Source organism: Cygnus olor, chromosome 10 (assembly GCF_009769625.2).
Source record: "Cygnus olor isolate bCygOlo1 chromosome 10, bCygOlo1.pri.v2, whole genome shotgun sequence".
NCBI classification, from domain to species: Eukaryota; Metazoa; Chordata; class Aves; order Anseriformes; family Anatidae; genus Cygnus; species Cygnus olor.
The window spans coordinates 12,611,336-12,624,137 of record NC_049178.1 but is presented as its reverse complement, the minus strand read 5'-3'; the positions used below and the strand labels follow the sequence as shown (position 1 = coordinate 12,624,137).

The 12,802-nt window shown below is 46.9% G+C and overlaps 1 protein-coding gene across 8 annotated transcripts in view; it reads right to left on the bottom strand.

Moving 5' to 3' along the window:
• Positions 1–12,802, bottom strand: part of PLXNB1 (plexin B1) — a 95,162-nt gene that overhangs the window by 32,907 nt on the left and 49,453 nt on the right. For all 8 annotated transcript variants that reach the window (XR_005822998.1, XM_040568914.1, XM_040568915.1 and 5 more), the window contains exons 9-21: positions 12,014–12,122; positions 11,812–11,920; positions 10,805–11,665; positions 10,232–10,357; positions 8,986–9,108; positions 7,875–7,968; positions 7,465–7,631; positions 6,265–6,416; positions 4,293–4,398; positions 2,555–2,691; positions 2,175–2,351; positions 1,802–1,970; positions 218–460 (exon numbers count right to left, since the gene is read on the bottom strand). Coding sequence is in view for 7 of the 8 variants with exons in the window: in XM_040568914.1 (XP_040424848.1) it covers positions 218–460; positions 1,802–1,970; positions 2,175–2,351; positions 2,555–2,691; positions 4,293–4,398; positions 6,265–6,416; positions 7,465–7,631; positions 7,875–7,968; positions 8,986–9,108; positions 10,232–10,357; positions 10,805–11,665; positions 11,812–11,920; positions 12,014–12,122 (2,573 nt within the window). In the remaining variant the exon portion in view is untranslated. The remainder of the gene's footprint in view (positions 1–217; positions 461–1,801; positions 1,971–2,174; positions 2,352–2,554; positions 2,692–4,292; positions 4,399–6,264; positions 6,417–7,464; positions 7,632–7,874; positions 7,969–8,985; positions 9,109–10,231; positions 10,358–10,804; positions 11,666–11,811; positions 11,921–12,013; positions 12,123–12,802) is intronic.

Genomic DNA, 12,802 nt, shown 5'->3' with positions numbered 1-12,802 from the left:
TAAATGATTTATGGTCTCGAGAGGCTTTTTTGATGCACTCCTTTTTCCTCCTCTGATGTGCCATTTCTCAGAGCCCAAAGCAGATGTGCTGTGACAGGCTGCAAGCCTGTCAAATGCTTTAAAAACCTTGGAAGCTGCATGTTGCCAATTTAAAACAGCTTCAGGTTAGCAACAACTTTGTACAGCATATGTTATTTCTAGATAGTTCTTGTGTTACCTCCACAGAGATGACGCTTCCTGGCTTGTGACGATACGGCTTGGCGGGGTCTTCAGCATTCAGTGGCTTGAGGATGGGGTTGACTTCATAAGAAAAGGGCATGGGATGCAAGGAGTTGAAATCAAAGCTCAAATTATCCAGAATAAATTCCAGTTTGACGTGGACACTCCGCAGTAGCAGGTTAATGGCTGGAGTTTTGCACAGGATCAGGTAGGAGGAGTTAACAAGACACGGTTCTTCAAACTAAATGCCAAAGGGGAAAAAAAAAGCATTAGTAGTGAAATGCTAATACTTCTCTTGCACCTCTGCAATGTTTTCAAACCCTGCGCAATCTGGGGCCAGTCTGTGCTCCTCTTACCTGGAGCAATGCCAGAAAAGCTCTGCTAATTGTAGAGAGAAAAATCCAAGATCTGAGGAATTTCCCATGTTCCTCTAAAGAAAGTCTTCAGAGCACTGGTTTTGCTGCAGGTACCTAGGTTTCAGCAGTGGAAATCAGCTCCAATGTTCCCACAGCAGCAAAATCTGGAGCAGCATCAACTTTAGATCTCCCTGCTCTGACAGAAGGGGACCAAAGACCTTCAAGGCACTGCAGACTTCCTAACCTGAATGCTTCTGTGAAAGAAGTGTCCCTTGCTGGATTACGTATGTTCTATACATGTGATGAGAGCATTAGTCATTTTTTTCCTCTCCCCCAGAGGAATTCACAGCCACAAATGCCTTCTTAAGAACATTGGGAAAAACAGCCTTTAGTAGCGCATGTCCTCCAGGAGCATATTCAGCTCCACATCTTTAAGACACAAACCTGGAAGGGATTTAACATAGAAAAAAATTCCTACATAGAGCAATTTTCATATATGCATAAGAATATGCAGAGCATCATCCTCACCAAATCTCTCAGAATGCCAGATGAAATGTCAAATGATTACCTCACAGCACACTGGGAGATTAAAAAACAAAGACAAGGCCTCCAAGTTTATGTACAGGAAGCCCTCCATTGTTTGCACTACGAATGCAAACCCTTGTTGTACTTTGGCTACCAAATACCCTCTAACTCTGCAAATTCTGCTGCAAACTCTGCAGTTTTGATGGTCAGATCAAGACCTGAGCAGTGACTCATCTCAGGACGCTGACATCTGGAGAACAGAAAAATGCTGGTGGAATTGGTCATTTCACTGAACTCTGCCTGGTTTTATATCTCAGAGTGAAAGAGCCCAGGAGCTCTAAAGACAGACCTGAACTATGCAAAAAGAAAGTCTGGAGCATGGACATGCTGAGCTAGACAAGCTCTCTGGCTCAACTGCAGATTTCTTTATCTCCACGCTGCTGCTCTGCTGTTTGTCTCCTATCACAAGCCCCGCACATCTCTAAGCAGAGGCAAACCCAACTCATGCAAATGTTTGTGAAAGTGCTTAACCTTTCAGCCTGGCAGAGATCGCTTCCGTTTGGCCAAGACTGTTAGTTGGTGAGAACTGAGCAGATAACAGCAAGGGGTCCAGAAGCCCTAGGGACAGAAAGTCCACCTTTGCAGCACAACACACCAGCCCTTATGAACCCTCAGCTCCATTGAGCACTTTGCCACGCTACCTGCTGGATGCTGCACAGAGAACCCTCAGGGCACTCGGTATCTGGGATTATTCTGCGCCATCGCCCCACTCCTCGACGCCGGCGTTCAGATGGAGAGACTGTAACTCGAATCTTCGGTCTCTGTACAACATCCAAGTTGTATCCGTGAACTCTGAGCACTCTCCCTCCGCTGGAAGAGAAAAGCAGCCAGTCTCACGCACCTATTATTCATTAGCTCTGTCATGCCCATGCTCCCACCCTTCCGTTTATGCCCATTCCTACCAGCCTGGCTTTTTCCAGAGTGCAGCTCAACAAACAGATGCCACTGGTGCTGTAGCACCTGCCTGTCATGGCACACAGCATCGGGGATGGTGCAAGCACTCAGTCTTTGTACCTGAGAAAGCTTTTAGGTGGCTCTGCAAAAGTGATGTTGGGATCCAGAGTATATCTAAAGAGGGATCCTTCCAGCCTCCGCTCCTGGTCCCCATACTTGATAGTGACTGGTAGCTCTGCAGACACATTGCTGGGACTCGTCTGACATGCCAACTGATCCTCTGTCATCTCAGAGAGGCTTGGAGAGACAAAAAAAGAGAACAAAGGATTAAATACAGCCGCTGCAGAGACAGGTTCTATAGTGCTATGCCTTGCTCCTTGCTGACAGCCTGTGAACCTGTTCCCGTATTTTCCTAAATTTAATGGTGAAAACCCTGCAGGGCTCTGGGGCAGACTTGGGGCAGTGCACAGCCAGCACAGCACAGCAGGCTCTGATCTTACATGCGGCAAGGGAGGTCTCCAAGCAGGACGCTGATCTCACTAGGATGTCCAGTCAGCAGCTTTGAGCCCAGAAGGGTAAGGCAGGTTCCTCCTGCTTTGGGGCCCTGAGTCGGAACAATGGATTTCAGCTCCGGGTTCTAGAAGGGGAAAAAAAAAAAAAAAAAAAAAAAAAAAAGAGAGATTAGTGACCAGAACCTCACAAAATAAGGCAAGGAAAGAAAGTAGCAGTGATCTCCAGTGCTCTGAAAACACAAGCTATAGATTCCCAGTCACATGCAGTTATCAGCTAGGCTCCGGCTGCTACCTTGCTATGAAATGGCACCAAGAGATGAGGGATCAACCACACTAGCAAGAAACGCGAATCAGAGACTTGTCTTTCCACAATGCAAGAGGCAGACAGATGCTGCAGACAGCAGAGCTGTGAGCCTCACACACAAACCCTAGGATTAACAGTTCAAAGGGATTGTTCAGATCAGTAACTGGATTAATAACTCAAGTTAGGAAATACAAGGCAGCAAGTAAATTGTCTGTTTGTCTAGTAGATGAAGAGATTACCAGCAGGGAGCCTTAAGAATTTGTCTTAAGGCCTGAGCTGCTAAACATGCTGTTAGGTCACCTGGAAAGGAGAAATGAAATTTGATAAATTATTCACAGTAACGATGACTTAGTCCCACGAGGTGCAGAAAAAAAAATAGAGGAACCAGGTAACAGAGTGGCACAAGTAAGTCGCTACTGATAAATGATAAATGAAAAGCAAGATACATAAAATGAGAAGGAGCAGAAAGACTACAACAATGAAGCCAGCCCAGTTGTGAGCTTTGATATAGCTACTGCCCATTCAGGAGTGCTTTAGCGCCTATAACAACTCTGTAAGCACAGAGCCCAATAAAAACACACCAAGCATTATGAATTCCTGGGAAGGGAACTGAGAACTAAAAAAAATATATGATAGTACAAATTCCTGTTGCACTCACATCTTGAACGTAAGTATGCAGTTCTAATCACCGTGCCTCAAATGGTGATAACAGAACCAAAACAAAGAGCAAAAACAAGCACAATCCAATATACAAAATGGTTTTATACAGCCAAAATGTAATAGCCTAAGACTTTTCAGACATCTTTCCTCTTCCCAAGGGAAATGGGAGACGTGCAACTTGGCAAATACAACTAAGTTGTAGAGCAAGGTTGAAATGTGAGTAATGCTATCTTAAAATTACTTAAATATTTCATAGGTGCTGTGTTTAAGATATCAACAATTTATCAGAAAGGTGTTTAAGAAAGGTGTTTAAAAATAATAAGAAGCTTCTCCATACACCGGACTTACTGCCACCAGCTGCTGAAGGTCAGAAGTAAAAACTTTTCAAGCAGCAATTTGCAAATTAATAAAAGGAAGGTTATAAGTCTTAACAGTATGCTAAGTCACCAATAAAAATCTCCAAATCAGAGAAGTACCTAGTATTTTTCCTCTTTAAGTATTCAAGTTGCCACTGTCAAAAAACAAAACAGAACAAAAACACTAGACTACAGAATCCTTCGTACAACCCAGTATGTCTGTTCTTATAATCTTAGCAGTAGGGAAGAAAAACAAAGAAAACAGAACTAAAAGACCAGATAAATTGGATAAAAACACCAGAACCAAGTTTCTGATAGAGATCTAGAAGTTCATGCAATTGGCAGCTCTTTAGCAGAAATACCGGAAGAATAGGGAGAGGTATAAAAGAAGCAATAGCCACATTACCTGATAGGTGAAAATATGCCCGGAAACTCCACGTCCTCCTCCAGGCACTTCCACCACCACGTGCCCAAATCTCTCCGTCCAGCTCCCGCCAGTGACACACACGATACTGCAGGACAATCCAAGAACAGCGTCACAGCACAGAAGAGAAAACGAGCTGTATGCTTTGCATTGTGTTCTAAAACCACCTAGCAACCACAGCTCCCTTCTCTTTCAGCCTTATCATGTGCTCAGAACATACCACTGAACATGAAAAAACTCCTTTAAAAGCTAGTTTAGGTGCAGCAGAAAAAAGCAGGGGGCAGTTCCAAACGGGCCCGTTCTATCCAAGATCACTTCTTCAGGGACAGACAGGAGGAAGCCCACTGTATCAGATGCACGAAGAGGCCAAGAACTCTGCTACAGTCCAGAGTGATCAAACCAGTCACATCTGGAGTGACCTCAATCCACACATTAGCACTGTGCCTGATGCAGAAACAAAACTCAAGGCTGTAGGTCTAGCTGGTCTTCAGCCAGCAGCCTCTGGGATCTGCCAGCTCTCCCTGTGTGCACCACCCATTCTTCCCAGTCCCTTTTCCAGCCGTAATTTGGTATGGGAGATGCTGACAATGCAAAAAAATCAGGTTATACTTCTAACGCAGGATTCCTTGCTGCCCTGTTTGAGCACTGATTTACTCTGAGAAAAACTTTGCTCTGCAGCAGGCTTTTGCCAGATTCTCTATGCAGTAAGAGATTAATTTTGTCTGGGTCTTGCTCAGGAGTGGGTTCCAGGTTCACAGCTATATGCCCCCAACCAAAAAGGCTCAGAAATTTGAAGGGACTGGCAGGGAGCCAGTCCCAAGCTAGGACCTTGGGATGCCAGGTGACATACAGAACAAAGACAGTGCTACCCAAGAAAGATTACGCTCTAATTCTAGGATGAAAACAGAAAACAGATGGATCCAGACAAACAAGCAGCACAGACAGGACAACACTGCTCAACACAGCAGGCCACTTCCCAGCAGGATCTTACCTTGCTCCCAGGGGAAGGGTGCTACAGCTACTGCTACCATGGAATGGACAAATGGGTTTGTGATAGCTCTGATGAGAGGTTACTCACAATTGCTCTGCTCTTCTCTCCTCATCTCCTGCTGGTTGCTTGGCTCCTCTGCCTCCCTTGTCCAAGGCTCCCACCTACCTGCCCTGCCACAGGCCAACTGTTCAAATATTTATTTCTTTGCTTCCTAGCTGTGCCAGTCACACCTCTGAACACCTGACTACACTTGAGTGTTACATGGTCCTTCCCTGACCAGACACACAACTACCCAATTCTCTTTATCACCGACATTAACTGGATTCAGCAGGAACTCTTGCCCCTTCTCATCCTCTTTGTAGCCACTACTTTTACAGGCACCATGAGCTGCCAGGCCCTGCCAGCCAACAAAGCATGGCACAGGGCCCAGCAGGACTCCCCTGTCAGTCCCTGGCTAAGAGGGTCCTTTCCTTGGACTTGTTCCTGGGAGGTGGAGGTCTGGCTAGCAAGTGAAGGAAAACACCTTGGGGCACGCCTGCTCAAGCAGAGGCAAGGAACTGTGCTGCACCTCCAACCACGCATCCCCATCCTCATCCTGCGTTAACAAGGCCAGGATATTTCCCTGGCAGTGACACTTATAACAAGCCATGTCCTGTGCATTACTGAAAGAAAGCTGTGACAGAGACACCCACGAAACCGCAACTGAGCCCGTGACTCCCTGAGCTGGCTAGCTGTGTTCAGTATACAGCGGCACTGTTTGGTCGTTGCCTTGTACACAAACTTATCTCCCCAAGGTCACTGCCTGAGGAATAACTAATCAGTGACCTTACTCGGGGGCACTCCCTGGGGAATGGGCAAGGCTCGATACCTGCTACAGCAAAGGCAACGAAACCTCAGCCTGGTGTCAGCAGCCAAGGGAAAAGCCAGTGCCTGTCTCTGGGAGAAGGTTCACAGATACTCTACCTGCTAGAGATCTCATACTCTTGAGCATCTACGGCACAAGGAATTCCTGCAACAGTGACAGTTTCTGCAATGTCTTGATGTTTCTGCCCGAGGTTTGAGCCAGTGATGGTGATTCTAGTGCCACCTTCCACTGGTCCAGACAGGGGGTACACCTGCAAAGACACCCGCGCACGTGTAAATGTCACAGTATCTCAGACCTCCTCAGCCTGGTAACTGATCTACAGCACCGGGCCCTTCACAACTGCCCCATTGCAAACTCTGCCTGGCCTGGCCATTGGTACGGGTTCCCTTTGGTGACTGGGACTAGTACCAGGTTGCATCCTCAGAAGAAAGGCCATAAAGAACACCACAATCAGAGCTTTCTTTCCTATACCTCACCACTGCCAGCAGTTCCCCAGAGGGTACGAGTCCACTATAGACTTGTACAGGCAAGGACTGCCCTGCTTTGCCTTCTCATCACCATGCTGACCACTCCACAGTGCATCTCTACTGAAGAGTGGGAATGCACAAGCTGATAAATGTTACTGGTGTTGAAGCAGCAAGCACCATTACCCTCTCAGCATCAGTACGACAATGAATCACATGCTGCACAAACTTCAAAGCTCTGTCCCTCAGCAGCATCCAAGGTGAACTACGACAAGATGCAGCACATGGACGTTGTGTGCCACTGGAGGGAGGACAAGCTGACAGCAAAAGGGACACATGGCTACAGACACTTGTCATGTGGCAGTTAGCAAGAAACATTTAAAATAAACAGACAAAAATAATTAATCCCAGTAACCTGTCATGCCTTTCGCATCCCTGCTGTGTCATTATCATTAGGTTTTGCCCTCCTTTACCCCAGGCTCAGTTGGGCCAACCTGGTTCAGGCTCTGGCTCAGAACAGTTGGGGGATCCAACCTGCGGACCCTTTCCAGCTTCTGAATGACTCAGCTCCTTCTGGCATGCCAGTTTCAGCTCACATGACATACAAATGCATCTTTCCCCAATGGTCTTTATGAGTACAATGAAAGCCCAGCACAAGTCTAGCATCCTCACACCACTGAGAGATCAGAGCAGAATAGGATTATCTTGCTCTTCAGATGGCCAATGTCCTGCTGAGCCGCACTGTTCACTCTGAGTTCACAGACCTCTGGTTTCAACTGGAGAACGCAGCCCTCCTTGCCCCAGGTGCAGTACACTAGTGAGCGAGTTACTCACAGAGTGAATGAGCGGTGCTGGACACAGGTCTTCTATCTCTTCCTTGCAGGAGCCCCTGAAGATGCAGCTGGGGTTGCTGCCTCCACACCACACACAGTTGTACTTCGAGTCAGCTGTTTGGCAGCGGCTACAATCGGTGTGTCCCACGGAGCAGTTGTAAAAAGTCACTGCAAAAGAGAAACATTCAGAGGCATCTGAAAACAGCCCCTAAGGCACAGAATATCCCAGCACTTGGCGTTTTACAAAGAATCCCCTCCACCTCCCTTCTCTGTGAGAACTGATAGAACCGAGGCTGTATGTTTTCCTCAGTCCCCCTGTGATAGAACTACTACAGATGCAAAAAGCCTAAGCTGAGGATTCCTTGATTCCCTTTTATCCCACTTGCTGTCTCTGCAGAGTTGCATTCCTACCGTGGAGATCTGCAGCACTGTCCACTCGAAGGTGTTGTCGCCTCTGCACAAACACCACAGCGTTGAATTCGAGTTGAGGTGCTGCATAGCTGTACTGCGAAGACAAAGACCATCAAAGCAAAGGACTTAATGGAGGCACAAACAAGCCAGCTAAATAGGTTGCAAAAACAAAAACAAAATCAACATCCATCCTGCATAGAGCACTGGCACGCACAGCCTGCCAATGTGTCCTGTGAATGCAGTTGAGGCAGCGTTGCTCAGGCAGTGGCAGCACAGACCTGTCCTCGCTGGCTCACTCAGGCACCATTTTGCTCTAGAAAGAGCAGCTGACATTGGTTCACCAGGAAGAACGTTGAAAACAAGCGTGTGCTCGTGCCAATAATTGTCTAACTTTCTAAACGCATTCTGAAATGTCTGATTTCTAATTACAAGCCACCTGCTCAAAAAACTGCTCAAGCTGGCATTTCTGCAATTTCAGCTGAGCTGAAGATGTAGCATTATAATTGGTCTGCATGGCTTGTGTGTGCAAAAGCCTATGTTGTTCCTTCTCCCTTGACTATACGAGATTGCGAACTAAAAATATCACCCCTGCTTGCAAATCTTGCCATATGGAAAAATCTACACACAATCCAGAAATGTAAATTGCTGTTTTGATTGATTGCACCTGTTATTCTTAGAATCCACAGGCTAGCCTCTACCACCAAGAAAAAAAATTGGCATTAATAGCATTTTTCTTTTCACAAAAGAACCACCGCTGCGGAAGTCACGACCCAGAAACTGCACACAGCAGAGGCTCAAGCTATAGCGGAGGCTGCAGTGTCCTGGCAGGTTGCAACGAGTGGTGATTCTGAGCCAGCACCATTCTGTGCCACATCAAATGCAGCAACAGATCTCGGGGCTCAGGCTGCACAATCTTTCTGCAAGCTGAAATACCAGTACTGCCAGGCAGCACCACCACAGAGCCCTATAGTGCTAAATACTGTATAAATATTTTAGCAAAATATGCTCTTTTCCCCAGAGAGCTTGCCTCCTAGCCTGTCAGATAAACGAGCTGAGCAAAGCCAGTACCACTGCAACCTGTGAAATGGCATCACACATCCCAAGCACTCACCTGGTTCAGCTGGCAGGTGATATAACACAGGGACTGGTTTGTTTCTTCCCCTTCCACATAAGCATCCATCACCATTGTCCTCCCCTCCAAATTCAGGACACACTCATAGTCCCACTGCTGGTCCTACAGAGGAGAAGATTTATACAGCACCATTTCTTAATCATGTGGAGCTTCCTGCTACATGACAGCAGGCTCCTGCCACTCCAATTCAGTGCCTTTTACCAAGCCTCTTACTGTGCAGGCAGCGTGCTCCAGTCATTCTCTTTGTTATTCCAATTCTATGCTGTATTTGAAGGCTCTCTACACTGTTACTGTCTCCATGTACAAAAAGAATCAAACCAACACAAAACAAACACGTAGAAGGGAGCACCACATGTATGTCAGTGTGGGAACAAGTCTCCACAGGAGGAAGAATTAAAGAAAAAACAGTGGGAATGTGAGGTTATGCCTATATAACTCTGAAACACTAGCTCAGAAACAAAGAGTTGAGTACACAGACTGAGGCGGTGCACCTCAAAAACACTAAGTGTATTTTTCTTCTCTCTCCTGTAAACCTTCCATTGAGTTGCTTGGGCACGTTCTGTCAAAAAAAAGGATATGCATCTGTAACTAGCTCTGCTGCTCTGAGCAGAGAAGTATATCAGGTTTAACATATAAAGTAACAATTAGTCTGTGGGCTGCATGTTCTGTGGCGGTTGTTTGTAAAAGGTTACTAAATCAGCCTTCTGTCTTAAGAAGCAAAGAATTTTTATCAGAGACACACCCAGAGAACGAAGCTTTCAAGGGCCGGTTTTCCCCATTGTGGAGGCTTCAGGTACGACAAGAATAGCCACCACATCAACAGTACCAGGCCAGAAAGGAAAGGGAACAGATGACTTATCTTTAGCTTGTGGAGACAAAAACAACCAGCAGAGATTCAGCAGGAAGTTACTCCAAGAACTACCATCTACAGTGTAGCACAGGTGCAACTTAATCCAAATACGTGCAGATTTCTGCAGCAGGTTGGTGCACACCTGTAGCCTCCCTTTCTCTGCATGCCCTCCTACCTACCAGTAAATCCAGCTACCTAATTTGTTATTCACAGAAGTCTGTCACTCCTCTGGCTATTTCTGCTAGAAAACAGGAAAAACCTCAGCAGCCTCACAACTGTTAGAATTATTTGTAGCAGTCCAGCGGACAGATTGCCCAAGCAGTGCCCTGCACTAACACATTCTGTCAACGCTGACGTGAAATAGCAGCTAACTACCTGGTAGAGGTGGAAGTTCTTTCCTAGCAGGGTTATCTTCCTTGCCACATTGACTGGAAACAGCGAAGATCCCTGGATTCCCTGCACACAGGGACACGCACCAGGACCCCAGCTAAACTCTTCATTCTGAAAACAAACACATCTTTAGAGAGAGAAGCTTTCATACCTCTGACAGAGGAAATCAGAGAAAACAATAGGCAAACAGAGAAATAAAGCCCTGCCTGGGCAAAGAAACATCAGTGCTTCTTTACTATGAGTTACAGGAAAGCAATGCGCAAGCCCAAAGTGGTGAACAGCAGAAAGCTGTGAATATGCTGGACATCACAGCAGCTGCCACCTTCAGGCCAGCAGCTGCCACCTTCAGGCCAGCAGCTTTTCTACAAGACCTGAGAATCTCCCACACGTTTTTCTTCCTCAGGCTACCACTTCTCACCCTGCATTTACAGCAGTCACCTGCTACTTTCTCCAAGACCACTACCTCTCCTATGTGCTGAAATATTAGATCAGAAATATATATCAAAATTTCAAAGCATTACAGCCTTAAAATGCAGACTCTGAAGTCCAGCAACCTACCTCCTCCCAAAACCCAGGGGCATCATACTGATAGTCAAGGTCAGGGTGGAGGATCCTGGGTAAGTCAGGGACATCCCTCTCTGAAGAATCGCCATCACCCGACAGAAGAGTGGAAGCAGAGAAGGGAGACGTGTCATTCTCAGCCTGCAGCAAATCCATCCAGTCCTCCGTGTCCTGGAGCTCCGTGTCTTCCCCCAGCAGCCAGTCTGGGGGAGCTGATGGCGGGAGCTCTGAAGCAGGAATTTCGGTTCCCAGCAAACCAGGAGAGTCATCAGAGACGGCAGTCTCCCCTGGCACCTCGCTGGGGGGCTGGGGAGATGGGATGGCAGATGTCAGGGCTTCGGTGGTAGGAAGAGAATTTGGAGGCCACCTGAAGCTGGTGATGTGAGGGGAAGGTGTTACTGCTGGTGCAGTTGTGAGCAGAGGAGTAGCTACTGCAGTGGTGGGTGGGTCGCTGTGCCACGGCTCCTGGGCAGTGGCTGGCCCTACAGTGGGCAGGGCTGCGTGATCCCCGTTTTTGGACGGACTGGTGAGGACAGGGGCAGCAGGAGAAGTTGTGTCTGGCAGAGTGACAGCAGGTTTGTCTGCTGGTGGTGGCAGGGGGGCTTCTGTGACAGCCTGGAGAGACACTGCTTCGGTTGAAAGAGTTGAGGACATGTAGCTGAAGGTTTCTGTAGGCTCAGTCATTGAATCCGAGGCTGCAGAGGGCGTGACGTGGTTGGGCTCTGTGGGGGACGCAGTGCTCAGTACCACACGCACAGGGGGAGTGATAGGTTTTGTGGCCACCACAGGGGCTATGGTAGAGGATTTGGTGAGGGGAGCTGCTGAAGAAGGAAACACGCTTGAAGTTGGCAGCTGGGCCTAGAGAAAAACAACATGGTGGGGTGAGAGGAAAGAAATAAGAAAAATGCAGAATAAAACCCAAGGAAGAAAAACACTCCATATTACACCCCATAGCAATGTTTCACAAGAGGCTGCTTCACCCCTGACGGACTGAGGAGACATACCCTTTCATTGTAGATAATGATTCCTTCCTCGCAGGCTGCCTTGTGGGTGCAGAGGTGCTGCTGGATGCACCAGTTACATCCCCAGGGACTGCTCACACATTTCTGGCACCTGGAAGAGTGGTAGAAAAGCAGCTGCTAAGATGACCCAGGACAGGACAGCCACCCTCCCTATAACTACAGACAAGAAAAAGCAGATGCTCACGGTGCTGATTTCCATAGCAGGGCCACTGCAGCACAGTCATAGAAAGAGAAGTCCACAGAAGCAATGAAGATGTCATGGAAACGCACTACGAGCTTTATGGTGACATGATCTGAAAGCGAAAATAAAAATTTCTTAGAAATGGAGCCACTGTAAGACTGCCATACTGTTAAAAGACAGAGCATGCTTTAGGGAAGACACCTGGAGACAGATTCCCTTCCATGCTGCCAGCATCTCAATCACTAGATTATCCTATGGACACTAAAAACTGGCTGGACAAGTTGCTCAGGAGTAGTTTATGATAGCTCTTGCCAACCCAGGGGAAGGAAGATGGCTCTGAAGATCCCTCCATCTTCATTTGCCATCTATCATCAGTGTTTTGTCTGCACTCCACCATCACCTCCACGTATCACGTATTAGAGGAAGAAGTGACATTCCAGGCTCAAAGCTAACTGACATCCTTTGTCATTCAAGGGAAAACTCATGTCATCCAAAGGAAAACATATGATTCTATGATTAAATACCGACAAAATTACATATTTTTTGACTCTTCTTGCCAGAAGTAAAGGGCTTCAACCCACGTTCTTGTGAAATTTATTCAGTAATTAACATCTTTTCTAAATTTTTCAGACACGAAGAATTTTTCTGGCCCTAAATAAGCCAACCTTCTCTTCCTTTCTTCACCATTCTACGACTCTAAAACCCAACTCTTAGAACCAGCGCACACTTCACGTACTGCTATCACCTTGAGATCTTTGTTTTATGTCCAGACTGAGAAGTGAGTCAGTGAAG